The 27,116-nt window shown below is 41.8% G+C and overlaps 1 protein-coding gene and 1 pseudogene across 1 annotated transcript; both read right to left on the reverse strand.

Annotated features, from left to right (window-relative positions):
- LOC114456277 (ras and Rab interactor 3-like) lies at positions 1–27,116 on the reverse strand. Its single transcript, XM_028437926.1, has 12 exons — positions 27,067–27,116; positions 25,271–25,343; positions 25,017–25,108; positions 22,347–23,241; positions 21,112–21,292; positions 20,864–21,035; positions 17,559–17,680; positions 16,965–17,151; positions 6,925–7,056; positions 4,657–4,823; positions 1,413–1,527; positions 1–254 (listed from the first exon to the last, which is right to left on the reverse strand). The coding sequence occupies exons 3-12, from the start codon at positions 25,063–25,065 to the stop codon at positions 1–3; spliced, it is 2,274 nt and encodes a 757-aa protein (XP_028293727.1). The 5' UTR covers positions 25,066–25,108; positions 25,271–25,343; positions 27,067–27,116.
- On the reverse strand, positions 8,591–9,248 carry LOC114456228 (ras GTPase-activating protein-binding protein 1 pseudogene; annotated as a pseudogene).

Consider the following 27,116-nt stretch of genomic DNA (forward strand, 5'->3'; position numbering starts at 1 on the left):
CTATAAGCTAATCAGACTCTCCTCCTCCCCCAGTTGCGCTGTGTCCAGAGGAAGGATGCTTCCAACAGGGGGCGGAGCAGGAGGAGGTGGGACGGAGGGGCAGCTCCTAGCTGCTGGGGGGATGGGTTGACCCTCAGGGTGGAAGATGAAGCAGTAGGAGCCTGGGTGGCACCTTTTCTTCACAGCCAGGGCCAGCTCTGTGGGCGCTAAGCTCTGCTCAACGCCATCCATGTACACACTGAGCGTGTACGAGTCTGAGGAAACAGAAGAAATACCATTAATGACAAAAAACACTTTTTAAAGGGACATTTGAATATTACGGGTGTTTAATGATATAAATGACTTTTCTGACACAAATAGTAAAGTTTTATTTCTCAGCTTTAGAGCGATCATCTAAAGTAGGGGTTCTCAACCTGCTCAACCATTTGGAGTTGGGAGACACTGGGAGGGGGTCACCAGATGCCTTCAAGTAACTAAGAATACTATTCTCAACAATTTCAGCCCATTTTTGCTTATTTTTTTTTACCATTTTGCTGCAACTACACCAAACTTGCCAAATTTGTACCTATTTTTCTTGCCATATTTTTTCTCCTTTTAATGCACTTTTGCTACATTGCTGCCAATTCTAAATTAAATATTAATGCCTTTTCTGCACATTTTTTCCACTTTCAAGTCATTTTCAGCACTTTTAAACCCTTTCCACCATTTTTCTACCTTATGTCACATATGTTGACCCATTATTGTCACTTTTAACCTCTTTTCACCATATTTCATGCTTATTTTTGCCAATTTAACCACATTCACATTTTGCTATGGCCATTATTTGCCAGTTTAAACTAATAGCTCCTACTAATTGTTCCAATATTGACACTTTTAACTCTTTTTACCACTTTTTCTGTTCGTTTTTTGGGAACTAATTTGCAACTTTTCTGTGGTTTTTAAAATCCCATTTCACCACCTTTTCCACCATTTTTTGGTCACTTTTAACACATTTTATCTGTGATTAAAACAAGGATTTCCATCTTTAAGATGACCATGATAATAATAAACGTTCATGGATAACAGTGGATATTATTCAGATGAATAAATAAATGTTGTCATCACAGATTCATAGAACAATAGACCATCATGCTCTCCCCTGTATTCCCCCTTATAGAAGGCCCTGTCTCCACATGAATGTTCATGTTTGTGTTCAACCACCTTCAGCTACAGTGGGGGTCCCCGCTCTCTGGAACCTTTATTTGGGGGGTTGCGGGCTAAAAAGGTTGAGATGGGATGGCATCAAGATTACAATGCTACAGTTTCATTTATCAGACGCTTTTATTCAAAGTAACGTACAACACCAATAGTTTGGGTTAAAGGAGTTGCTCAAAATCCCACAGTCTGAGTTGAAACTCTAGTATTGTGCTCACCTTGTTCAAAGCGTGCAGCGCACTGCTCAGTGAGCTGCTGGATGGTGGTGTTGGGGAGGACACCCAGAGTCTTTGGGTCACTTCCCATTTCAGGACAACACACCGTCAGGAAGTCCTAGAAACACACAATGAAACTATAAGAACACGAAGGACACATTCAGAACCCTGTATGAGTTCATTGTCACCAGTGACGTGCAGTACGGGTAGGCAAGGTAGGCAGTGCCTACCCAAGGGTGAATTGATATTTTGATTATTTGTTTTAATTATAATATATATATATAATATTATAATAGCCTACAGTACCTATAAGTTTGAAAGTGTACGCATTTTGTGCGTTTCATAGCCCAAATTACTAAACAGCGCTATTTCCTGGAACGGCTGCCATAGCTGTAAAGCAGGAGGAGGCCACGCCCCCTCCCAAAAGCACATTGCTGCTCTGCCTCTGTTCCCGTTAGCGTGTTTTTATGTGTTTGCGCATGCGCAGTCAGGTCCCCAAGATGACAACCATTTACGTCCAAAGGCAGCGTAGAGAGCTGCTTTTGGACGTAACCGCGCTATGCTAAATGCTATACGTAAGTTCATAGTGCATTAGTGAATTGATCCCATGTGACCACTGCTGCTACGTTCTCTAGCTAGTGGGCGGGATAACACTACAGTCAGGATGACAGCGTTAGAGACGATAGAGAAACTTTTTTTGAGAAAAAACGACAGCTTTTAAAAGATGGAGACCAACACCTGAGTTACCAGACCTTCAGCAAAGATAAGGTCAGAACATTGTTCGTACTTTCTACAGTGAATGGAACAAAAGGAAGGATTGACTTTGTGGATGCTCCTCACTGAGGCTGTTCTGAGTTGTTGTTGTTGTCATTTTCTCTGTGTTTCTGTGTTTCCAACACAAACAACAGATGTGCTGTCGTGTCATGAGATGTATCTTGTTGGGAGAGTATGGAGGCTATATTAAATAATTGTTTATGTTTCTTTAATGGTGTTTATGATGTTGATTTTGTTAAATGGCTAAATGTTTGTTCATGTGTGATCTGGTTTTTTCTTTCTTATTATGAATTTTATATTTTGATAAGCACATTGAGATGACTTTGTTGTAAATTGCTTAATACAAATAAAATTGATTTGAATTGAATTTACACTTGCCAGCAGAAACATATGAAATTGTCATTGGTAGTCTCGATTTGCAAAGTGCCTACCCAACCCTAGTGGTCACGGCACGTCACTGATTGTCACCAATGCTTCGATGTTTGGATCAAAGACGTGCACTGAGGTTCATGAGGTTCTGACTGATCTGGAGTTAGATTTAAAAATGTATGAACCCAATAGAAACTTAAATGTGCAACATTTCATTCTTTTCATGTCATCCTATATTTATAACTTTGTAAAAAGGGAGCAGTTATTTCCTTTCACTTTTTTTTCTGTTTAATTTTGCATTTGACCCTCTCATGGCCAACATTGTACTTATCATTCATTTGTCATCTAGTTTACCTTACAACCTCTTTGTGATGTCTGCTTATTGTTTTCTGCGTATGAGTATTATTGCTGTTTTTAATATGCCGCTCTTTGTCATTCTAAATACTCCTCTGGGATAATAAAGTTTTCTCTGATTCTGATTGTATATTTTTGCATATATTTTATGGTCTTTCACTGAAATGATCCAAGTTCAAATGTAATTTTGTTATACTGTGATGCCCCACCCCCTGGCCTAGGAGAACTGAGACATATAATGTGTACATCCCTTATATTTTCAACATATATATATTCAATATATAGTGTTGTGTTCAAGACCACACTATCCAAGACCAAGACTTGACCGAGACCAGAATGCACCGAGACCAAGACAAGACCAAGACCATAAACATTTTTTTTTTTTAAATTCAAAAACATTTATGAATAAATCAAATTATGACAAGGTTCAACAGTTAAATAACATTCTCTCTTTAGATTTTGTTTATTTTAAATACATTTGACAGACAAAAAAGGTGCCTGCAGAAAATGAACTAAAATATTAATACTGCTACTGATAAAGTCACAATTATTCTACATATTTGAAAACAAGATTTTTTTGTCAGCTGAATGTACAGCAAGTGTTTAAAAGTATTTCTACCAAGAAATAACATGTCTGGTCACCTACACACCACAGAGTTTCCTCTTTGTTGTGCTTTTACAAACGTATTATTTGTGGTTTGTGAAATCAAATTACACAACCAACAAGTTAGCGGACATGTTTAGCTCCGCCTCTCTCTCCTATTTGTGTGTGTGTGTGTGTGTGTGTGTGTGTGTGTGTGTCAGTCACTCAGTCACATTAAGGAAGGTTGTGGTCATTATACAGAGTGGATTAAAGAATGAATAAAAGATTGTTTTATCCTGTTCTTCTCCTTGTTATTATCACATTATAAAAAAGTTTAAAAACAGCAGGAATTAGTGCTGGTCTCCAACGGTCTTGATGGAAAATCCCGAGCCCGAGTCCGAGACAAGACTGAGACCTTTAAAATTTGGTCTCAAGACCGGTCTCGACTACTACAACACTATATATATACTATTACAATTCTATAATAAAGCATTTTGTGTGTGTGATGGTTTGAACTGAGGGTCACATGATCAACATTCATGTCAGCATTAGAATGAAAACCAATCAGAGCATGAACACTGAAAATACACAAACTCATCATTGTTTCCAGTGTAATTTTGTTTTTTAAAATACATTTTTCAGTTATTCTTAATATTTTTGTTTTGTGTGGGGTCAGTTTTTGTCGCCGTCTTGTGTGTTTTTGGAGTCATTTTGTTTACATTATTGTCATTCTTCACATTTTCATTGTTTTGTGTTTTTATTTTGTGTATTTTTGTAGTTGTTTTTGAGTCATTTTGTACATTTTTTTTTTTTGATGTATCATTTGTATGTGTTTTTGTGGGTTTTTGTTGTCTTTATGAGCATTTACTTTGGAAGCCACAAAAAACTAGACTACAGGCCATATGTGGCCCCCGGACCACCAGTTGCTTATGTGTGCTGTAGACTGAACTAAAGGTATTAATACGTCAGTGAAGGTTATTTGGTTACATCCTTGTTTTAATGATAACAGTTGGCCCAAGAATTGCAGCTCATTTTTAATCTAAACTGAAAGTTAAAATAATGATGCAAAGGAAAAATCCAGATCTTTAAGGGTTATTGTTGTGATGTTCCTCACAGTGAGTGTGTGGGATCTTTCCTCATGTGTTCTGTGTTTGTGAGTGAGGGTACCCGAACAGATCCCTGAGCCACACACTCCTGGTTGAGGGTGCGACGCCGCTCCCAGCGATGGATGGAGTCCTGCACTTCTCTGCTCAGCTGGCGGGAGGCAGAGCCCTTAAGATCAAAAGTCTTAATGTGTTCCAGGGCTCCATATGTGGTGGTCAGATAGTAGGAACCTACACACACACACACACACACACACACACACACACACACACACACACTGCAGATTAAAATGCATGTAAAGATCCTGACTTAAAGCTAGGGTAGGTAATTTTCTCCAGATACACTTTTTAAGTCTTTGGTTGAAATTGTCTTTATGTCCTGACAGAAATTAAGATCGCATGTGCTCTGGAAAAGGAACGAAGAAAATCCGTCATCTGTAGCAGCTGTAAACCTGTAAAAACTTTGACCAATCTCTTTAACCAATCACGTCTCCCTGCTTGTTCTTCACCCCTTGTGTGCACGAGCCCACACTCAAATCACATCACCATGACAGAATTAAAACAGTTTTTAGTCACGTTTTGTAACATATACAATATAACGATAAATACTGCGGGGTGGGCTTCCGCTGTGCTGCTCTCACCAGACAGGCCTCCAACATGGACACTTCACTCCCAGCTGGTCTGGCTCTCTCACTCTATGCACCACACCCCTATCCAACCGTTGGTGGGGTGGATGTCAGGGCCGAGGGTGGGAGGAACCGCCGCCAGTTCTACCACGTAGTGGCACGGGGGCGGCACTCCCGCCATGACTCGCCCTACCAATCCCCCCAATTTTAATCACACCTTAACACACCACCCCTCCGGAGGGTGCGACCACATACACTTATATACACTCGGGGTTGGGGGTTGGGGTCGGTGGCGGGGTGCGCTGGGCCCTCGCCCCTTTGGGGCTTTCTCGGGTGCGTGTGGGGGCTGGTAACTGCCTCTCGGCCTGTGGTTGCTGGGGCGTCTGGGGGGGTGCTCGTCGTGAGGGGGTGAACTGGGGCTCCTTGGCCCCTGCTCTTTCTGCTTGCCTGGTGGCCTCTTCGGGCCCGGGGTGGCGCCTGGGTTCACAGAAGCGGATCTTGCACAAACTTTGGTCATGGACGCACTGGCATGTCTTGTGCTGTGGGATAAACTCGTACTGGGCTTTACCTTAGACACGTTGATCCCAAATACATGTTCTAGGTATTACCACTCACTACTTCCCTCTAGTCACAGCTACCACCATTATAGCTAAGCTTCACACTGGGCACCAGACTGGCTGAATGGATTATAAGTACACTATACTATAACATCACATCTCACTCTCACTTTGAAGCAGTTAACTCTTCCCCACCCTTTCCATTTCCTACCCTGACTCCCTCTTTCCTGTTCCCTCCCCCCTCACTTAGGTGTAACACTGCCCTCTCTTTTTATATCCTCCCTTTAATAAAGTGTTTCTTACCCTTCCTTAGGGAGGGCTGGTGATGGTCACAATTATGCAATAAAATAAATTCATGTATTTAATTACAATAACAAAACATGCGTTGCTGTCTATAAAAGATTGTACTTCTTGCGGTGTTGATCTTCGTGCAGACAAAGAGAGAAAAAAAAAGAAAAAAAGAATCATGCTAGTGTTTGAAAATTACCTACCCTGCCTTTAAATAATAATATAACAACAATAATCATACATCAATTTTATATAGCGCTTTTTTGGACACTCAGAGACGCTTTACAGAATCAAGAGATTATTCTTTCACTCCACACAAATACGATTTTCAAATACAATTACAATTACGGACCCTTTAATAAATAACCCAATAAAACCTTCTTCTTGTGTTAGCTTTCTGTTAGCATCTCTAATGCTAACGTGTCAGTTTGACCCATGTATTAAATCAGCTGTAAAATACACTAAAAATATTATCTAACATCTAATTAGTTTTTCAACTCTTAACTTGTTTCCTAATCAATGAAAATATTGGTATTAATATTTTCGGTGGTGGAGTGTGAGCGTTCCTAACGAGGTAGTGGGAAAAGTTCATATGAAACATATTTGATTATTTTTCATATGTGTAAGACATAGAACTGTAACATGGTTCCACAGGTTTACGTTTGATTAAAATGTAATATTTAACATTTTTATAGAATTTATATGACAATTCAAATTACAAAGTCAGTTACAATTAAATTATGATTACAACAACAATATACAGTATACAATTATAATTACGTCATAATTGTAATTAATTATCAATTACACAATCACAATGATAGTTGAGCCCAACTCAAACAGGTTCCATGCAGTACGTACCTTCTCCTAGTGTTAGCGAGGGGTCCATCAGCTCCATCATGTATTCAACATCCAGCTGCAGGGCAGCCAGATTACAGCGAGCTAACACATACATCATTACAGGCAGGAAGTCATCAGCACCATGGGCCCGCCCTGCACACACACACACACACACACACACACACACACACACACACACACACACACACACACACACTTCAGAGCAGATTTTCATAAATTTGAAGCCTCATTTGATCAATTTCTCTGATTATTCAAACTTGGAAGTATCTGTATAACTGTACGTTTTTGATTGACATGGTTTTCTAGAGAGGAAAAGTCTTTGTATCATAAAAGAGGTTGTTTTGATTCTTCAAATGTGTACACTATATGCAATCAGAATATAAAGTCATTCAATGGAAATCAAGTTATTATTTATATACTGTTTTTGTTATGTTGTTTTTTTAGGTGCATAGCAAATCCCTGGAAGAATATTTTCAAACAGGTATGTATCTCATTTCATATACCGTGCATTAAAGTGCAGTAAATGCACTTGTACTACAAAATTTGCTACAAAGCAGTTGATGTCCAAAACCTCCCACTCCAGATGACCTGCTCTATTTGATGCTTCTCATGTGAGCTTCAAGTGCATCCTGATATTTCAATTTACTGTAAAAGAACAAAAACACAAAAGAAAAACAAAACTGACTGATAAGCTGTTAAAATCTGTATTTTAAGTTGTGTACTAATAAAGAAACAGCCCTATGTTTAAATTTTGCAAGTAATGGTAGAAAATGAGCAGTAGTAAAGAAAAAAGTTAAAAATAAATTTATTAAAAAAGCTACATTTTTCTGTATTTGATTTCAACGTTGGATTGTTTGTAACACTTTACTTGAAGTTTTCTACATATGGCTGACAGTGGGCTGTTAATATCTGTCATTAGCATGAATAAGGTGTCATGAAGGATGTCGTTAAGTGTCAGTCGCAAGTTGAAAAATGTGACCTGAGCAGCACAAAGAGCTGTGTTTAACAATGACATGAGCCCTACTATTATGATTATTATTATTATTATTATTGATTCAAGCCCTCTGAAAAGGCTTTCCAGGCAGCACACAATGTTACGAGTCGTGTTTGTTTTTGTTAGTTTTTATTCAAAGTTCATTGACCACAGACCACAGTTCAAGTAGTTTTCAACCAATATTTGAATCTTTAGGTTGATTCGAGTTCAGCGTGAGGCAAACGTCCAGATACACAGTGGGTGGGGCTTTGGGAAAGGGCGTGGTTTCACTGCTTGGGGGCAGAGAAACGCTCACTAGGCCACCACCGCATGCCCAGAGCCAAAGCTGGGTTTGTTGGTTCGGGTCAGGGGGCCTCTGACTCCGCCCCCTCAGGGTGCTCTAGGGCGAGGACGAGCATCTCTGCGCTTGACTCCGCGCGTCTTTTTCTTCTCGACATTCAGACGCACGTCGTCAAACAGCCAAATTGGTCTGCTGCTGAGGATCTTCTGGACCGGTTCAGAATTGTCAAACACCACAAAACCAAAGTTTGGATGTTTTCCTCCGCTGGTGATCTTCAAATCCAGGACTGTGCTGAATCATTCAAAGAACTCCATCAGTTCTGTCTTTTTCACGTCGTGAGGAATATTTCCTACGAACAGCTGATGAGCGTCAGGATAACGAACCATCCTTGGACCCTCAGACTTACCGCTCTGCCCCTCACGTATTGGTCGGGGGCCACGGTGCACCACCGTTGGATTGTTGGGCCTTGGTTCTCTATCTTTCTGCTGTCTCTGAGGTCTCTCTGTGGAGTTCTGAGACTCACACTTTACCTCCACTCTGGGTTGTGTTGTGGGGGGGGATTTTTGATGTTGGGAGCGAGTCCCCGTACACCTCGTCCTGGTACGTGAACACATTGTTGTGAATATAAAATTGGTTTGCAGCTGTTCCCTCAGGAGCCAGAAAGAAGGTCTGCATGAACCTCCTCATGGGCTGCATGTTATTGGACTGCTCCCCCATCACCTGCACCACTATGCCCTCGCTCAACGTGAAGCGGGCGTCCATGTGACGAATCCTGGTGTTACAGTCCCTGAGGCTGAGCTCCGTCACCCGCTTCTGGATCTCCGACCGTCCGTTGGAGACCAAACCTCCGTGAACGTACAATGAGTCCTTCCCATAGAAGCTGTGCAGGTTCTCTGGCTCCTTGTACAGTACGGTGTAATAGTTTCGGACAAACGCTCGCCCGACCACCTGCGCACTTGGCTTCTCCATCATTATTTCTTTGATCAGCTAAAGTCAACTGGATGGTCCAACGTACTATGGTCAAAGTAACTAGTGCAGTGCTTGTAGTTCCACAATAAGGCTTTGATGTCTACCCGTGGGACTTTTAGAACATAGTGACTTCACCTTTTGAGTTGCCATGACTACCTGTCAACATCAGTTATTTCCATTTGAATTCAGATTCGGAAATAATATTATTAATTATTAATTGTCTAAACCTGCTCATTTTATTAGGGACCTCGAACCAAACAATTATTATTATTATGTATTAATATTATTATTACTACACTGCTATCATGTTACACAATCAATCACCTTATCAATCCAGGTCAATGGGGTCCTTTGGGTGCTTTACTACTGTAGATTCAATGCTGCAAAACCATAACATTAAAGTGCTTCTTAAATTTTCAAAGATTCAGAAGGTAGAAAACGGAAGGGTGGAGAATAGTTGATTATGTTAAAGTGAGAGTGAGATATGAAGTTGTAGTTGTGCATATTATGCTTATTGTGTTTTTTGGAGGCTGTAGCTGCTTTGTAAAAAAAAAAAAAAAAAAAAAAAAAAGAAAAGAAAACAACTACTCAAGATCTCAGCCTGCAGCTTTGTTCAGTCACTGTGGGCTGACATACGTGAGGGTAGGGAGGGGAAAACACTAGTATCTTATATATGTATACTGTACACTCACACACACACGCACGCACGCACACACACACACACACACACACACACACACACACACACACACACACACACACACACACACACACACACACACACACACACACACACACACACACACACTTTCAGTCATGAACCCTCCATTTGTTTCCACATCTTGCCTAATTATTTAGTCCTATAATTTAGAAGTTGCAACAAAAACTTCAAAATTGCTCTTCTATAACATAGTCAGTCAAAAAACACAATTTTTCTATAACAGTCGCTCACTCACTCACTCACTCATTCACTCACTCACTCACTCACTCACTCACTCACTCACTCACTCACTCACTCACTCACTCACTCACTCACTCACTCGGAAATGGAAAAATAATTAATTTATAATCATATTATAATTAAAACAAATGAACAAAAATATTAATTCACCCTTGGGTAGGTAGTGCCTACCTTGCCTACCCTGACGGCACGTCACTGGTACTGAACATATTGAGACTACACAACACTTGTTTTTTTTTTTTTTGATTATTTTATGTTTAGGATTTTTCAATTGGTTATCTTTGAAATGAATTAATTAGGTACATATATTCATCAAGTACCTGGATACTATCCTATCGTATGAAGGCAAAGCAGGGCAAACATTCAGCATGTTGCCAGTTTTTTTTAATTTTTTTTATTGCAAAATCAAAGTCAATTACAGTCAATGACCTTTAGGCAGGACCGGAGAAATACACACACTTAAATAACATTGTTGTGATTGGCCAGGTCAGCATGATTAACATCTGCTTATCAAACCAAGTGAAAATGTCACTCTTTCAAAAAAAGAGATGAAAAAATTAAATCCATCTGGATATCAAATATACACTGAAAAACTGATTAATAACTGGTAGACTGATTAGAATAACTAATTAATTTGTTTAATTAACTAAAATTATGTGAAAAGCAAATCTAAGATATATTCGCAAAATTGCAGTTTAGAGCAGACGTGGGCAACTGGCGGCCCTCAAAGTAAACGCACGAAAATGGCACAAATGCACAGAAAAGCAGAATATACACAAATTGACTCCAAAAAATTATAAATATCACAGAATAAATATAGTAAATACGCAAAAGCACAATCATAAAATCAAACAGACAAAAATGGCAACAAATATACACAAAATTACACAATAAACACAAGACGTCTACAAACAAAAAACGGAAAAATTCACCAAATGATGGGAAAGCGACACAAAAATGACAAAAAAATATACAAAACAAAAACACCAAAATTAGAGAATATAAAATAATACAAAAAAATACTCAAAAACAAATCCAAAAACACAGCAAACCACAAGCAAAATAGAGTGAAGTTTTACTTTGATTCTCCATTTCTATTTTGTGTATTAAAAGAAAAATGTAAATGAACCCAAAATCTCTTTGTGTAACCTGTGCTACATGAAAACCGGTGTACGACCTCAACTAAATACCTTATGAATGTTCCAGATGGTCTTGTATTTCCAAAATTACAGTACTTATAGATTAAAATGAATATTGCAGCCAACAGCAGCACAAGGAAAAGTTAGAAATGTTACATTTCTAAAATATGTTCCAATGTCATTCCTAAAACTACAAAAATCCATGCACTCTAAATCCACCTCTGGCATTTTCCGTGCCAGTGTGGATTAGGTCTGTGTCATTTGCAGAATATCATATTACTAATGAAACTCCTCCTTTTTTTGTGCCAGAGAAAATAGGATCATCTTGTGTCACCCAATTTATTCTTAATTTCAGGTGACATGCAAACACACACACACACACACACACACACAGACACACACACACACACACACACACACACACACACACACACACACACACACACACACACACACACACATACACATACACGCACACGCACACACGTTTAACACTAGAAGTCCCAGGGATTTCTATATCCCCCCAGAAGTCCCAGAGCAGGGTCAAATGAACTCTAGGACCAAACTGACGACTCTGATGGCTACAATTTGCATCTATTCATTTGTAAATGAATCACCTGAGAAATCAGCAGGGGGGAGAGCCTGACTCTAACAATGGAAGTCTGGAATGTTAGGGGGAAGTGCCCTGGAAGCTAAAGTCACAATGCCCCGTTTATTAACTCGTTCTGCTTGATGCTGGGGGAGAACAAACACAGACTACAAACATTGAAAGAAACAGAGTCACCTCTTCCAACACACCTGATTCAAATGATTATCAGGCTTCTGCAGAGCTGGATGATCATTTGAATAAGGTGTGCTGATTAGTGGCCCTCGAGGACCGGAATTGGACACCACTGGAATACCATGTTGTCATGCAGCCTTTTGTGCTGTGGGGAATAAATAGCTGGCTGCTTCCACCTGCTGACACTCCACACTTATTCTACTCAAAATGCAGAGAAGATTTACCACTCAAGAAGCGTTGGAATTGATCCTGAACAATGCAAACCCTTGTGACTCAGATGGGGAGGACATAAACCTTCAGCCAAATTCGGATTCGGACTCTGAGCTGTCTTCAGGTTAGATTTCCCAAACATCCTATTTTCATTTCCTGACTTTATTTTTATTTAAAACCGAAGAAAAGAATAATTTGAATTTGTTCACATTGCAGATGACGAGACTGCTCCTCATCTGGAAAAGAGAGCTCGGTTGGAGAGTGAGCCCACAGAGACGGCGAAAGAGGGCACAGTGTGGCATGAAGAACATGTGGGTACAATTCTCCGTTTCACTCCAATGGAACCGTACGCTGCAGATGGAGAGCCAACAGCAAAGGCCAGAAGAAGAATCAGGAGTCGCCTTCAGAGCTTCCTCTGTTTCATTACTGTTGGCATGCTCCGTCCCATTCAAGAATGGACTATTCAGCATGCACGGCAAACGGAGCAGACGGACTGGTTCATGATCCTCCATGAACTAATGGCATTTATTTCTGTTATTATTTTGAGGGGGGTGACCAAGGTTCCATCTCTGCGTGACAGCTGGTCAGCATGCCTGGGAAACCCACTTATCACTGGAATTATGTCACGAAACCGTTTCCAAGACATCATGCGTCACCTACGATTTGATGACATGTTTACGCGCAGTGAGCGAGTGCAGACAGATAAGTTTGCTGCAATTTCGGATGTGTGGGGATCGTTTGTTACCAACTGCATCACATGCTACAACCCTGGTCGACACATCACAATTGATGAACAGCTTTTCCCATCGAAGACTCGCTGCTGTTTCCTGCAGTACATTGCAACAAAACCCGACAAATTTGGCATAAAGTTTTGGGTGGCTTGTGATTTGAAAACAAAGTACATCTGCAATGTCCTCCCATATCTTGGAAAGGACCCCAGTCGTCCCAGTGAGGAGAGACTTTCTGAGAGTGTGGTGATGAAGCTGATGGAACCATTTATGGACAAAGGCAGGACGGTCACCACGGACAATTTCTTTACATCACTGACACTTGCACGACGACTGCTCAGCCGGAAAACCACCATCCTCGGGACAGTCAACAAGATTCGCCGGGAAATTCCTCAGTCAACTAGAAAGATGGACCGCAAGGAATTCACCACTCAGGTATGTTGTTGGTCTTTTTTATTCCATCAACACCTCTGAGTGTGTCATTGTGTTTAAAACCGCTATAATAACAACAATTTCTTCTTTTTTAGGTGTTTTCCACCACTGGTGCCACGCTGACGGTGTATGCGCCCAAACGAAAAAAGACCGTCTACATTCTCAGCAGCATGCACAGCGTGGTTGAGACTGAGGAAACCATCAAAAGGAAGCCAAACACCATCACCCAATACAACACCACAAAGTGCGGAGTGGATGTGATGGACCAGATGGTGCGGGAGTACAGTGTGCGCACAGGAACACGGCGATGGCCAGTCGCCGTGTTCTACAACATGATCGACATGGCGGCACTCAATGCACATCTGCTTTATCAAGCATGCACCGGGGTGCAGGAGAGACGGGTGGACTTCCTGGTTCAGCTAGCAAGAGAGTTGGCTAACTCTCATGTGAGTGAAAAGAAGGCACTCAAAGAGCAACTGCGCCAACAACAACCGCCTACACCTGGCCCTGGGAAAAGGGCTGAGTGTCAGATCAACCATTGCTGCAAGAGCAATCGCGCAACTGTGCGATGTGTTCATTGCCACAAATACACATGTGGCAAATGTAGGAGAGAGATACCGTGGCAGTGCCAAGTATGTCACGAGTCTCAATAAGAGGATGAAGGAGATTCTTCTAAATAAAAACCATTGAAAACAAATCACAGTTGTTCTTTTGCACATTTCTCACACCACACTGTCATTAAAAATAAATAATTTTTGTGTTCTCTTTGGGTCAAATGACACCTCTCTGGGTTTTATAGGTAAAAAGTTCATTTGACACCTCTGTGGGACTTCTAGTGTTAATAAATGAATGATGAATCAGCGTTAAAGAAGCACTTTGCAACTTGTTTAAATATTTCACAGCCTTGTCTTTCATAAACCTAGAGCAGCAGCTCAGCGTTGAACTTCCCTGGTCTTAATGTCCATATCAGAACTTTAACCGTTGTCTCCTTCTCTTCACTCTGTCCCTGAGTCCTCCTCATGTCTCCTCAGTTCTCCTCCTGTGTCCTGTCTGATGGAGGCTTTAGGTTCTCCTGCATTAGCATCATCACTACAGGTGCTGCTACAAGCTACGCTAACTGCTGCTACTCGCTACGCTAACTGCGGCTCTGCTGCTGCTCTTTTCCGCCATTTCCACAGAAACAACCTTTACCTCAGGCTTAGCTTCACTTATTGGCTTAAAAAAACCTCTTTATGTCAAGCAATTTTCTCCCATTTTTCAAGCTGACAAGACACAATTTTTGTGGAAAATCATAATTTAGACATAGCGTGGGGGCGTGGCCTGCCTTTCCTCTCTCTTCCTCAGTCGCGCTCAGTTTTTACATTCAGTTTTGTGTGTACAATGAAATTCCCAGTGATTTTAACTCAATAAAAGACACAGCTGTCCAAATATAATGCTTCAACATTTAATCAACACACCTAAAAACAAATGAGGTCCTGGATCCAATCGAATAAGCGCCAGTCAAAATCTTGGAGGTGCCGGATCTTGCTACAGCAGGATTCAGTCCAAATTAAGGTCTGGATCTCAACGTCAAAGACTCCCTGCCCATTGTTTCCTCTATCCAGTGAGTGAGGCATCTTTTAAGAGGCGTGTTTTTATCTGATGCTCCTCCCTCTAGTTCACCTGCTCTTCAGCAGCAGCAGTGATCATCATCTTCCTCTTTCTATTGAAGACGGTTGAAGATGGCTTGTAATCAGAGGGTCTCTTGGTCTCAACCAGGCCATCACTGGGATGTTGAGCAAATCCCTTAACCCCAATCCAACTGCTCCCTGTTGGCAGTTGGCAGCCCACTGCTACCACTCAGGGAAAGTTGGCAAAATGCAGAGAAGAATTTCATTTAATAAAGTATACATTATTTTTACATTATATGGTATTGATGATTTAGGGGTGTAAATCCACCATGGTGGTACATACTGGTTGAGAATTCATTGGACTTTGTCTTTCCCTTAAGAATGTGATTTGCGTGCACCAGTTTAGCACCCGGATAACAATCCACTTAAAATCTCATTTCTAATGAGAGGGAGGTTTGCTAAATAAGGCTGGTTTCACACTGGTTTAGTGGTAGACTGGGTCTGAATGAGTGGAGGACCTTGATTTGGCTCAGAGAACAACTTCTAACCTGCTCCAAACAGAGTCTGGTGCAGTTCCATGAGCTAACCAGTTGAGGGGCTGTTACTAGAGTAGAGACTTGAAGAAGAGGCTCTCATCTATGGGTCAAAGCCAGCTCAATTCCTTCTCCGTTTCTTCTTTACCAACATTCAACAATGAAGCAGCAACAAGTTGTTGTGCTTTTGGTGGTTTTAAAGCCGTTTTGTGCCATTGCCGTTTACCGATTACCCACAATGCTGTGCTCCTAATCACTCTAGGCTTTGATTGGAAACGCTCCGAGACTGACAGAAACAATCGCTCTTCTGTTGGATCCATTCTCGACTTCGTTTGCGTCTTCACACCGACCAAATGAGGAGGACTATCCGAACAAACAAATCCTCGAGCGTTTTATAACCACTCTAGGGTCCGTCTGTATGAATGCACCCTTAGTATCAGTAAGATCTCCTGAGGTTGTAGCTCTCATACTATCGGTCGAGAACCCACACAGTTATGTCTGGTCTATATTGGGGTTTACTGAGAGGAGACGTTTGGAGGAGTGATCATCTTCTTCACTTGTTCCCTGGAGACCAAAGGTCCAGCTCCAGGTTGATGGGTGACCGATCTGTGATGGTAGTGCCAACCATTTTGTGGCTGGACTCATCCTCTGGGTCCTCTGTGCCCTCCATGGCCATGACCGCTCTCTACCTCTACCTGCTGCACTTACAGTATCTTAGATCAGTCGTAGAAGCGTGCTGAATGCACGCACTGTAATGATAAAAAAACTAAAGCTGCTACACATTAGACCACCAGTGGAAAAATCTGTCTAAATGTGTGATATTATTCTAAAATTAGGGCGAGGGTTTGGTCCGTGTCATAACGTAGGAGGTGACGTCTGTCTTATCTCATCACATTACCTTAGATTTTGTGCAATAATGGATGTTTTTGATGTTTCTGACCACCTTCAAAACATGAATGTGAGCAAGTATTCAGCATCATGTTGTACTTTCCACTTAATTTTGGCATCAAATGAAAGCTTAGGGGAAATCGGGAACCACCAAGAAAAGGTTTTTGCGATATTTGAGTTTGCGCAATGACAAAGTTTAAGCGGTATCATCACCTAAACTAAAGTTAAGTTAAACTAAAGTTTAAGTGGTTTTAGTTATAAGCGAGCGAGGGCAAATGAGCTGCATCCTGGCTGAGGGCGGTGCCCGCGCACCCCCACGGTCGCCAGCGCATCCCCCACGAGTGCACCCATGGAGAGTTAGGCCAGAGGAATGCGGGCCATATCTGGTGTCAAACAAACACTACACGTCATCCATTCACTGCCTTGCCACAGTGTTTCCAGCCTGGTCATCAAAGCAGGACAATGTTTTTAAAGGTGTCCTGTAGTTTTTGTGTGTGTTTTTTTGTAGTTCTCACCTGGAGAGCTCACAGACATGCAGTCATAGATGATCTTGCAGGTTTTCAGTAGCAGCTCAATCTTTTTCTGTGGAGAATACTCCTGGTGCAGATTGTTTAGCTTAATGCTGATCTTCTCCATAGCAGAGGCCTCTGGGATGGCAGTGGTTATTCCTAAAGATGTGGTGGTACTGCCTAGAACCACAGACTGACACACACATACAGTACATCACGTTAAAAACACCTGCAATTAAATACACCTTTTCACCCGCGGCTGTGTGCATACACATTAAAGCATATGCACACCTACGCCACACCTGGATGTGCACCTTACAACAAACATAAATATATCAGTCACACGTTTTTATGTTGACATGTCACGCAGACGATGCTACATAGTGGTTACCAGATCGCTATAGCTTCACTAACACCACACCTGCCACTACACCTAACTACTGACATTAGGTAAGTTTAATGAAAGTTAGACATGCAGGTACGCGTGTTAGACTGGTGCGCATTAATTTAGAAGCAATCTACCCCCCATACACACTCACACACACACACACATTAATAGCACACAGATTGTTGCTGTATTAATCTCGTGTTGAGTCCTACCTGCTTCTCTGCCAGCTGTTTCAGGCTGTTGTCGTCACCGTGCACTTTCTCCAGATTCTGGTAAATGGGTTCCCTCAGTGGTTTCAGTACGCTCTTACACAGTGCAGCTTCAACAAGGCTTTCTGCATCAATAAAAAAAAGTATAAAAAGCCATGAACACAGCCATGCATTTTCACGTATAAAGACAGGAATCAGAAGTACCAATCAATGAAAATGTTGGGCTTGCAAATCTAAATCAAAGTCACATTGTTTCTTAAATATTGTCCCATCTTCTCCTTCAGTGATGGTGCCACTGAACCTACAGCACAGATCATTTATTGACTTTTTACTATTAAGCTTTAGTTCTTTAATAATGAAGTGAAACAAATGGTTTGCTTTAACAAAAAAAAGCTCTCACCGAACGAAAGTAATACAAAACTGATGTTGTTTGATGGTAAAAGGGCAGACGTTCAGGTAAAACTATAGGTTACTTTCGTAACCCCGATTCTATGAGTAATATGAGCGAGATGTCTCACTATGGGATGTCGCCTTTGCTACATTCCTCAGAATACCTATTTCACTTTGCCAATCCTGATTGGCCGGTGAAGCGCATCAGTTTGATGGGAGAACCTCTCACCTCCTATAAAAGGAGGGGACGAACAGGTTTGCAAACCTCTTCTCCTTGTTCGAAAAAGAAGGGCAGTCTGGTGAGACATCTCACTCATATTACTCATAGAGCCGGGGTTACGAAAGTAACCTATAGTTCTATTTCATAATATTTTGTCAGATGTCTCACTGTGGGATATGGAAACTCCCGTAGCGCAGACATGCTTACCGAGCGTCACCAGCCCAAGGGGCAGGAATCTGCTTACATCAGGACAGGAAGACCGCCCGTGCCACGCAAGGGGCGGATACGTCCAGCATGTAAAGGCGGACAAACGTGAGGGGCGTGGACCAGCTCGCCACTGCACAGATGTCCTGAACAGACTCGAGTCGAGTGTGCATGCAGACCCATAGGCGGCTGCAGACCCTGACGTGAGTAAGCCAAAGCAATAGCCTCCACTACCCAGTGTAACAGGTGTTGCTTGGTTACAGGCTTCCCCTTACCAAGGTTGGCCCAGGAGATGAACAGCTGATCGCTCCTCCTGAGGCCCCTTGTCCTGTCCATGTAAGTGCAGATCGCATGAACAGGACACAAGAAATGAGGGCGCTGCTCACTCTGTGAGGCAGAAAAGGCCAGCAGATCAATGGACAAAAATTAGCCCATCACCTTCGGCACATTGGGTCTCAGAATGATCCTTGCATCACCTGGAGAAAACTGAGCACACGACGAGTGAACCGAGAGCGCATGAATGTCGAAGCCAGAGCCAGCAACAAAACAGCTTTAAGGGAGGCAAACTTCAGGTCCGTCACCCATTGGTTCGAACGGGGGTTCCTCCACACCCTCCAGAACCACCGCCAGATTCCATGGTGGAACCACCAATCTGGACATGGGGCGGAGCCTGTGTGCACCCTTCAAAAATCAGCATATCAACGGATGCTGATTCGCTAGTTTGTCCGTAAAGCCCATGTAACTGGTGGCAATCGCCGCCAAATACACTCATAGTGGAAAAGGCCTTGCGCTTGTCACTCAGGCCCTGCAGGAATGACAGAATCACGACCACCGGGCACTGAAAAGAAATGTGGTTCTCAAACACCATCCCCTTAGAGTCATGAAGAGATCTAGTGGAGGGGGCCCGAGGGCACTGTATCGTAGAGATCACGTCCTGTAATAACCCTACGGCCGACAGATTGCGCCACTTAGGGGGCAGGCCCACAACACTAGACACTCTGGGCATGGATGGAAAACCGTGCCTCCCGCCTGTGACAGCAGATCCCTGTGCAGCAGGAGCTGCCAGGGGGGAGCACAGAGTAGCTGGTAACCCTTTACCGACCAGTGCATCGCCGGCCAGTGGGGACCCACCAGGATCAGAAAATGGCTGCATTCCCTCACCTTGTGCAGGGTGCAACCGACGAGAGCACAACCCGCCCTGTCGGTTGATGTACACCACAGCCGTGGTGTTGTTCGTCCTCACCAGGACATGATGTCTCTTGAGAGACGGGAGGAAGTGGATCAGTGTGATTAACACCTCTGACAGATCCAAGTAATTTATGTGAGAGCGCTGGAGGGCTGCTTCCAGCGGCCCCTCACAGAGATCTGCCCTCGTGAATCCCAGCCCAGCCTGACAGGCTGGCGTCGGTGGAGATCACCTTCCGGTCTGTGACAGCGCCTAAGGGCACTCCATTCGTCAGGAAGCCGGGGGGCCCTCAGTGATGCAGTGCCGAGGTGCGCTCTGGCGTGACCAAAACTCTCTGTGCGCCATGACGCACGGGATTGAGCCCAAGTGAGGCCGCCCACAGCTGGAATTCCCTCATGTGTAGGCGGCCCAGATGGATCACGAGGATGGCAGAAGCCATCAACTCGAGTAACCCAAAGACAGCTTCTTTCCCTCTGCCACCATCCACATGAACACACCCCAAGTCACCCACTGAACCCCCCCCCCCCCACCCGATCACCACCTCCACCAGCTTGATACCTGCTGCACTGTATATATATATATTTATATTTATATTTATCCTATTTATCCTTTATTCTCTATCTATCCTTTATTTATCCCTCATCCTTTATATTTATCATTATTATTATTATTATTGTTGCTGGGTTGTGCTTTGTTGTTCTGTTTTTATTTCTTTTATTTCTTTTTGTTGCTTGTTTTGTGCACCAACCACCAAGTCAAATTCCTTGTACTGTCCTCAAAACTGTACATGGCAAATAAAACATTTCTGATTCTGATTCTGATTCTGATTCTGAAAACACTTTGCCAATCAGGATTGGCAAAGTGAAATAGGTATTCTGACGAATGTAGCAGAGGCGACATCCTATAGTGAGACATCTCATAAAATATTATGAAATAGAACTGAATTTAAATAATGTTAAAATTGAAAGAGTTTATAAAACTAAGCTTTTGGGAGTATTTATAATAGATGATAAATTTAGTTGGAAGCCTCACATGGAGTATGTACAACTGCAATATATAAATTAATTTATTTTCTTTACAAAACAAGGGATTTTGTAAACAAGAACTATCTACTTTTCACTGATATGACACTGTGTTAAAATGAATCTAAAAAGATCAGATCAGTGATTATCAGCCCTCAGATCAGGTACAATCACATTATCTCTGATCCATTGATTTCATTAATGGTACTTGGCATGGACCATCAAACATAGCCACTGGTTCTGAGATTGTGGGAGGAAACCTGATGCTTTTGTTGAATGCGGTTACCCAGTTTGTCTTGTGTGTACTGATGCTGGGGCTCGATCATAGCCTGCAGCTCGCTGCTCTGCAGCAGGTAACTTTTCAGCTGAGTCATCATCTGCCGGATCTCCTGGAGGAGCTCAGTGGACGTGGAGTGGTTGGACATGGTCTCCAGGGTGAAAGCTTGGTGCTCTTTCACCTGAGGTTAAACAGAACTCATAGTTGATGAGTTGTTCAGATGAAACTAATGATGATAATAAAGCTTTTATACTCACAAGGTTACCAAAGTAGCTGGACGGGTCCCTGGCTAGCTCTACAATGCGCCGCGTAAGGCGGCGCTCGTGGCTGATGAGTCCAGCGAGTACGGTGGACAGTCGAGAGCGAGCGCGATCCAACATCGCATTGGTGGGGGTTCTCTTCACCTCTGCTTTGGGGCTGCGACTCTCTACAATGCGGCTGCAATAGTATCATAATAATAACAGTTAAAGACTCCCTGTTTAACGTAGGGGCTTTGAATGCATCTTAGGACATTTTTCTGTTATTCGTTTACTCAGTGGTGGATAGTAGCAAAGATCATTTACTTCAGTACTATTTCACAGTATCTGTACTTTACTAGAGTATTGTTTTGAGGAAATACTTATTACTTTCAAGAACTGAAAGTAGTAGCAGTAGGACTAGGTTTTCCAACTTTACTTCAGGTGGCGTTTAAAGTCCCTTTTTCAAGTAGGAAAATCCTGAGTTGCTTTGAAAGCAGCATTAGATCAAGTTGTTAGATCTTGTTTGATCACACAATTTCTCTTTCTTGGAGGAAGATAATTGCATTTATGAGTATTTATTATTTGCGATGGTCTGGCACCCTGTCTATGGTGTACCCCAGTCTAGCGCCTAATAAGAGCTAGAGATACACACCTACAGACCCCCGCACCCCTGAAAAAAGTAGCAAGCGGGTCAAAAAATGATGGATGGATGATTCAAGTTTTACTTTGAAGTTTACATTTTTCAATTGCTTTCAGTGCTGAAGTATATTTCTATTCAAATACTAAAGTACTTTCGCTAGAGTCATAGTTTGACAAATACTGAGTGCCCACTTTACTCACAGTTACTACATTTTGTATTTGTGTCCATTTATTAAAGAAAAACATGTCAAATTAAAACTGCAAGCAGTGATGACGGGCCCTTGCACCCGCTGTGCCCATTGAGGCGCGAGGCAACTCCTTCCTACCGGTCGCGTTCAAAGTCAAACTTAATTCCGTATGGCAGGAGTTCGCTTTTATAGACGATGTGGTTTGGCCAAAAATTGGGAAAAATTGCTAAATTTGGCACGCTAAATTCAAAATTGCAGACTTCCTGTTGGATTTAGGCTACACGTCCAAAATACATTTTTGCTTGTTGCTGTCCAATGCATATATCTCCTGAATGCAGTCTAGCTAGTTCAAACCAGTTTAACATTAAATCAGTGTAAAACCAATATATTATTGTTATTTTGGTATATTGATGGGGAGGGACTTGCCTGTTCTGCTCCGGCTCGTGGTTTGCTTCTCCATCTTCCTCTGTGCTGCTGGTAGAACAGGAGTCAGGGTCAGTTCCCAGGACAGCGCCCCCCTGTGGAGAGTACAGAGAGACATCCGGCCTCCGTCCAGGTGAAAGAGGAGTTTCTTTCTTCCCAGATTTCTGATTGGTCGTCCCACCTACAGCTCGGTTGTTGTGGAGGGCTGTGTTTGGGAAAGCTGGTTTGGTTCTGGGTGGTGGGACTGGGCGGGACGGTTTCCTTACTGGTGGGGGACACTGGGAACCAGTTGTTTCATTCTCTTTTTCCTTTCCTTTCTTTTCTTTCTCCTTCCCGTCTTCTTCCAGCTGCTGCTCGGAACCTTCAGGATCCGCTGCTTTCTCCACATCGCTCTCTCTGCCCGAGCTTTTGCTGGATAGGTTGCGACGGACCGGAGCTGGAGGAACGGGGGGAGCAGATCTGTTCTGTGGGGGTATAGGAGGCTTCAATACTGGGGGGGAGATCAATGTTGTGGTCTTCTCTTCTTCGCCTTCTTCACCCACTCTCTCTGTTCTCTCAGGTTCTGGAGCCACAGGCGCTAACGTTTGAGCTGAGGAAGTGGAGGAGAACAGCAGCCCCATCCCTGAGCCCGAGCCCAGAGTAGGGGGTCGGGGCGGGGGCCGTTTGTATTTAGTCTCCAGGTGAGGGGGAGATTTAGTGGAACCTTGCGTCTGTGTAATACTTTCTCCATTGTGCACAGTGGAGGTGGAGTTTGAAAGTGTACAGATATCAGCTTTAAGGATGGGGGAGGGGTTCTCATCACTGTTGGGTCTCTCCTCCACCGTTACAGCGTTGACGTAAAGGTAAAAATGTGTGTTTTTGTTCTGGGACTTCTGGTTAAGATCAGACATCCAGAAATCTGCAACAGAAAAGAAATAGTGAGATGGATTTTAAAAAAAGACAAATCAGGTAAACATCTACACACCCTGACACAAGGTCCCAGAGGTGTAAAGAGTACTGATGTATTCTACTTAAGTAGAAGTACTGTTACTTCATTTAAATTGTACACAAATACAAGTACAAATAAGTCCTACATAAAGTCATACTCAAGTACAATTAAAAAATAGCTCAATTAAATTAAAAAGGAAGAGACAAAATCTTGCACACAAAGGCATCTGTATCAAATAAAAAGTTTGTCTAAATGTACAATTATTAAAAAATTCTATTCAATGCTGTTTTGATGTGATGCATTACGTTTAATCTGATTGGTCAGCTATGATGTGGTGCATTACGTTTAATCTGATTGGTCGGCTATGATGTGGTGCATTACGTTTAATCTGATTGGTCGGCTATGATGTGATGCATTACGTTTAATCTGATTGGTCGGCTATGATGTGGTGCATTACGTTTAATCTGATTGGTCGGCTATGATGTGATGCATTACGTTTAATCTGATTGGTCGGCTATGATGTGGTGCATTACGTTTAATCTGATTGGTCGGCTATGATATGGTGCATTACATCTAATCTGATTGGTCGGCTATGATGTGGTGCATTACGTTTAATCTGATTGGTCGGCTACGATGTTGTCTGGTTACACTCACCTCTGCAAACTACCCAGTAACAGATGTCATACATGACATTTAATAGTTGTTCTAAACTGTTAGCCTAGCCTAGCATTAGCTTCATCAGCAAGATGAGCCGCGGACTTTAGAGTTCCTAAAATAGCTCATAATTGTTTCTTTTCACCCTCCTATTCTCCTCAAATATCACTTACTATCAAGTGTTTGTGTCAGACACACTGTTTATTTGTTGACTACAGAAATCACCCCTTGATAATGACACCTTGACCTGTTGTCTAGCGCCACCATCAGGACACACTTTTAAACTAGAATGAATTTATCTGGAATAGTTTTCACCCAAATCTTCTAAAATTTTACGGACAACATTAATGACCACGGGAGTATGAACCCTATTGGTTGTGGTGACGATATGAGCTTTCCTGCAGCGCCACCATCAGGTCATACTTTCAGTTTTATAGTATCTTTAAAATCTTTCTTCCAAATCTTTTCAAATTTGGGATGCACATTCATGACTGTCACAGAATGAACCATATTGATTGATGTTGACAAAGAGAGAGACTGTGCACTTTGTACTACACACAGAGCAATGGAAGGATTTTTTTTGGATGAAGGGTTACCATGCAGGTCCTGAGGATTGAGCAGACATCGACGGTCTAATTTTGTGCAGCCCTCAAAAGTTGTAATTACTCAAAAAAAAAAACACACCCAAAATTACACAAGAAAGACAACAAAAGTACAGAAAAAAAATACATTACAAGAACAAAAATACACTGACGTAATTCCAAAAGCACAAAATGACTCATGACACACAAAACGACAACAAAATCACACAAAATGAGAGAAAGATAAACAAAACCACAACAAAAACATTAAAACCCTTTGTTGTTTGTTCGTAGTTATTCTAATGCTGACATGAATGTTGATCATGTTGCCCTCGTATCAATACCATGCCTGGGATAGATGGACCCGTTCCTTTAAAGATCCCTGATACCAATGGATGCTCATTTTGTTGGACGCTTTTTCAGAGATGAGTTGAAGCGTCTATGTTCTTTTAACTTCAGAAACCTAACTGCAAAATAAGTCTTTTAATGATGTAATAGACATGTGCGTACCTGCACCCTTTGCAGAGATCACATCAAGCTCTTCTTTATTAGTTGCCATGGTGATGGCCTTGGGTAACCTCAGTGGGACGGCCAGAATGTCCCTGGTTGTGTGGAAAAGAAGCATTTGAATTAAACTAATCATTGAATGACAGATATACAAATTACACAGTCACTGCTGATTTAAATGCATTAAAGACTTGCGTTGTGCGTTGCAGCAGAAACGTGTTTAAGTTTGTGACTGTGATTGTGACTGTGATTGTTACCTGCTGACATAATAGAAGGAGATCAATTTGAAGATATCATCAAAAAGCAGAGACGATCCATTCAAGTGAACAACTGCAGAGGAAAACAGTTCGAGAATTAACAGAATTAGCTTCTGTGCTCGGTGATGCGTTCACTGTCTTAAGCTGCATCTGTTAAAAGGATCCTCCACAGTTTTTACAAATGTGGCCAAAAACCTTTGAAATTGACTTATTAGAAGATCAATGCCAAACAAAACACATTATTTTGCACAATATGTGTTTCAGTAACTTTTAAAAATGGGACTACTGTACAGTTTTAGAGCCTGTCTTCCGCCATCTTGAAATCATGTGATTGATGATGTCACACGGCCCCACTGCCTGTAAACATCCCATTGTTGTTCTATTGGAGTGAAACATTCAGCCTGATTTTTAGATCATTTAACAGCTTTTTAGATCAAAATGACTTGTGTTTGCTCTAAATCAGTATTTACCAATTGTTTTTGTCCCGTGTACCCCCTTTGCATTTTTGTCAAATCATGTGTACCCTCTCTTAAGTATCCTCTCAATGATTTCATGATATGCTTTTTCATTTGTGGAACAGTGGGCTCTCCTAAACCCCAAACTGTGTCTCGAACATTGGTTCCCAAAGGCTTAATCTACAAATTAAAAACAATGAGTGAAATTTAAAGTTCATTTATTCATTTTTAAATACCGTGCATTTTTTTTGTGATTACTTCAGTAGTAAGTAAATACGGTCATATTTGTGAAATGTTTTAAATTGCTGTCTCTTATTGTCAGAAGTGTGATAAAATGGCCTCTACAGCATAAAATCATTCTGTTTCAATAAATTACAAGAAAATATAGTATTTTATTGAGCAATAGAGATAATTTGTGGTGAATTTGTTAAAAAAAAAAATAGCCTAAAAAAGAACTAGAAACATTTCCAGATTGTTTTTAAATGAATTGTTAAATATTTCCGAGTACCCTTTGCAATGTGCTTCTGTGTCCCTAGGGGTACACATTCCCCTGTTTCGGAACCATTGTTCTAAATAATCAGGAAAAGTTAAAGATGCCAATGTAAATCTCTTTCGTTTAATGAAAGACGATAAAAACAGTTGTGACTGCAAGATTTTAACTCTGTGGTTTGGTAGTAGACAATGAAGCAGAGAAGAAGAGCTCTCCTATGGGACCTTTACGCTCCCTTAAACAGTGTGCTGCTGATGCTCTGGTGGCTGCAGTTAGCGAGGAATCATGGAGTGTTGAAGACACACAAACAAGTCCTTCAACAGTCTTTGAATACTCGCTAACTTCCTTATGAGAGCTCTTCTTCTCTGCTTCATTGTCTACTACCATACCACAGAGTTGGAACTGTTGCCCCCTGTGGTCACAGATTTTTTCGGGTCACAACTGTTTTTATCTTCTTTCTGTAAACAAAAGAAGTTTACACCAACATCTTTAACTTTCCCTGAATATTTAGAGCAACCAAAAGCAGAACAAGATGTCATTGTGACTGAAAAGCTTCTAAATGATCTAAAAATCAGGCTGAATACTTCACTCCAATAGAAAACAATGGGATGTTTACAGGCAGTGGGGCCATGTGACATCATCAGTCACGTGATTTCAAGATGGAGGAACACAGGCTCTAAAACTGTACAGTAGTCCCACTTTTAAAAGTTAATAAAATGAATATTGTGCAAAATAATGTGTTTTGTTTGGAGTAGATCTTCACATAAGTACATTTCAAAGATTTTAGGCCACATTTGTAAAAACAGTGGAGGATCGTTTTAACAGAAGTGCCTCTTGTGTGCAAGACCTACATGTTTTGTGTTGCTTCACTGCCACTGTGCGTGTGAGCAGCGCTCCCTGG

This window comes from Gouania willdenowi, chromosome 22 (assembly GCF_900634775.1).
Source record: "Gouania willdenowi chromosome 22, fGouWil2.1, whole genome shotgun sequence".
Lineage (NCBI taxonomy): Eukaryota > Metazoa > Chordata > Actinopteri > Blenniiformes > Gobiesocidae > Gouania > Gouania willdenowi.

Coding starts and splice junctions, on each gene's coding strand:
- LOC114456277 (XM_028437926.1), bottom strand. CDS start 25,065: ATGGCAACTAATAAAGAAGAGCTTGATGTGATCTCTGCAAAGGGTGCA. Junction 21,036..21,111: donor CCAGCTACTTTGGTAACCTT/GTGAGTATAAAA, acceptor GTTTAACCTCAG/GTGAAAGAGCACCAAGCTTT. Junction 4,824..6,924: donor CTCGCTAACACTAGGAGAAG/GTACGTACTGCA, acceptor GTGTGTGTGTAG/GTTCCTACTATCTGACCACC.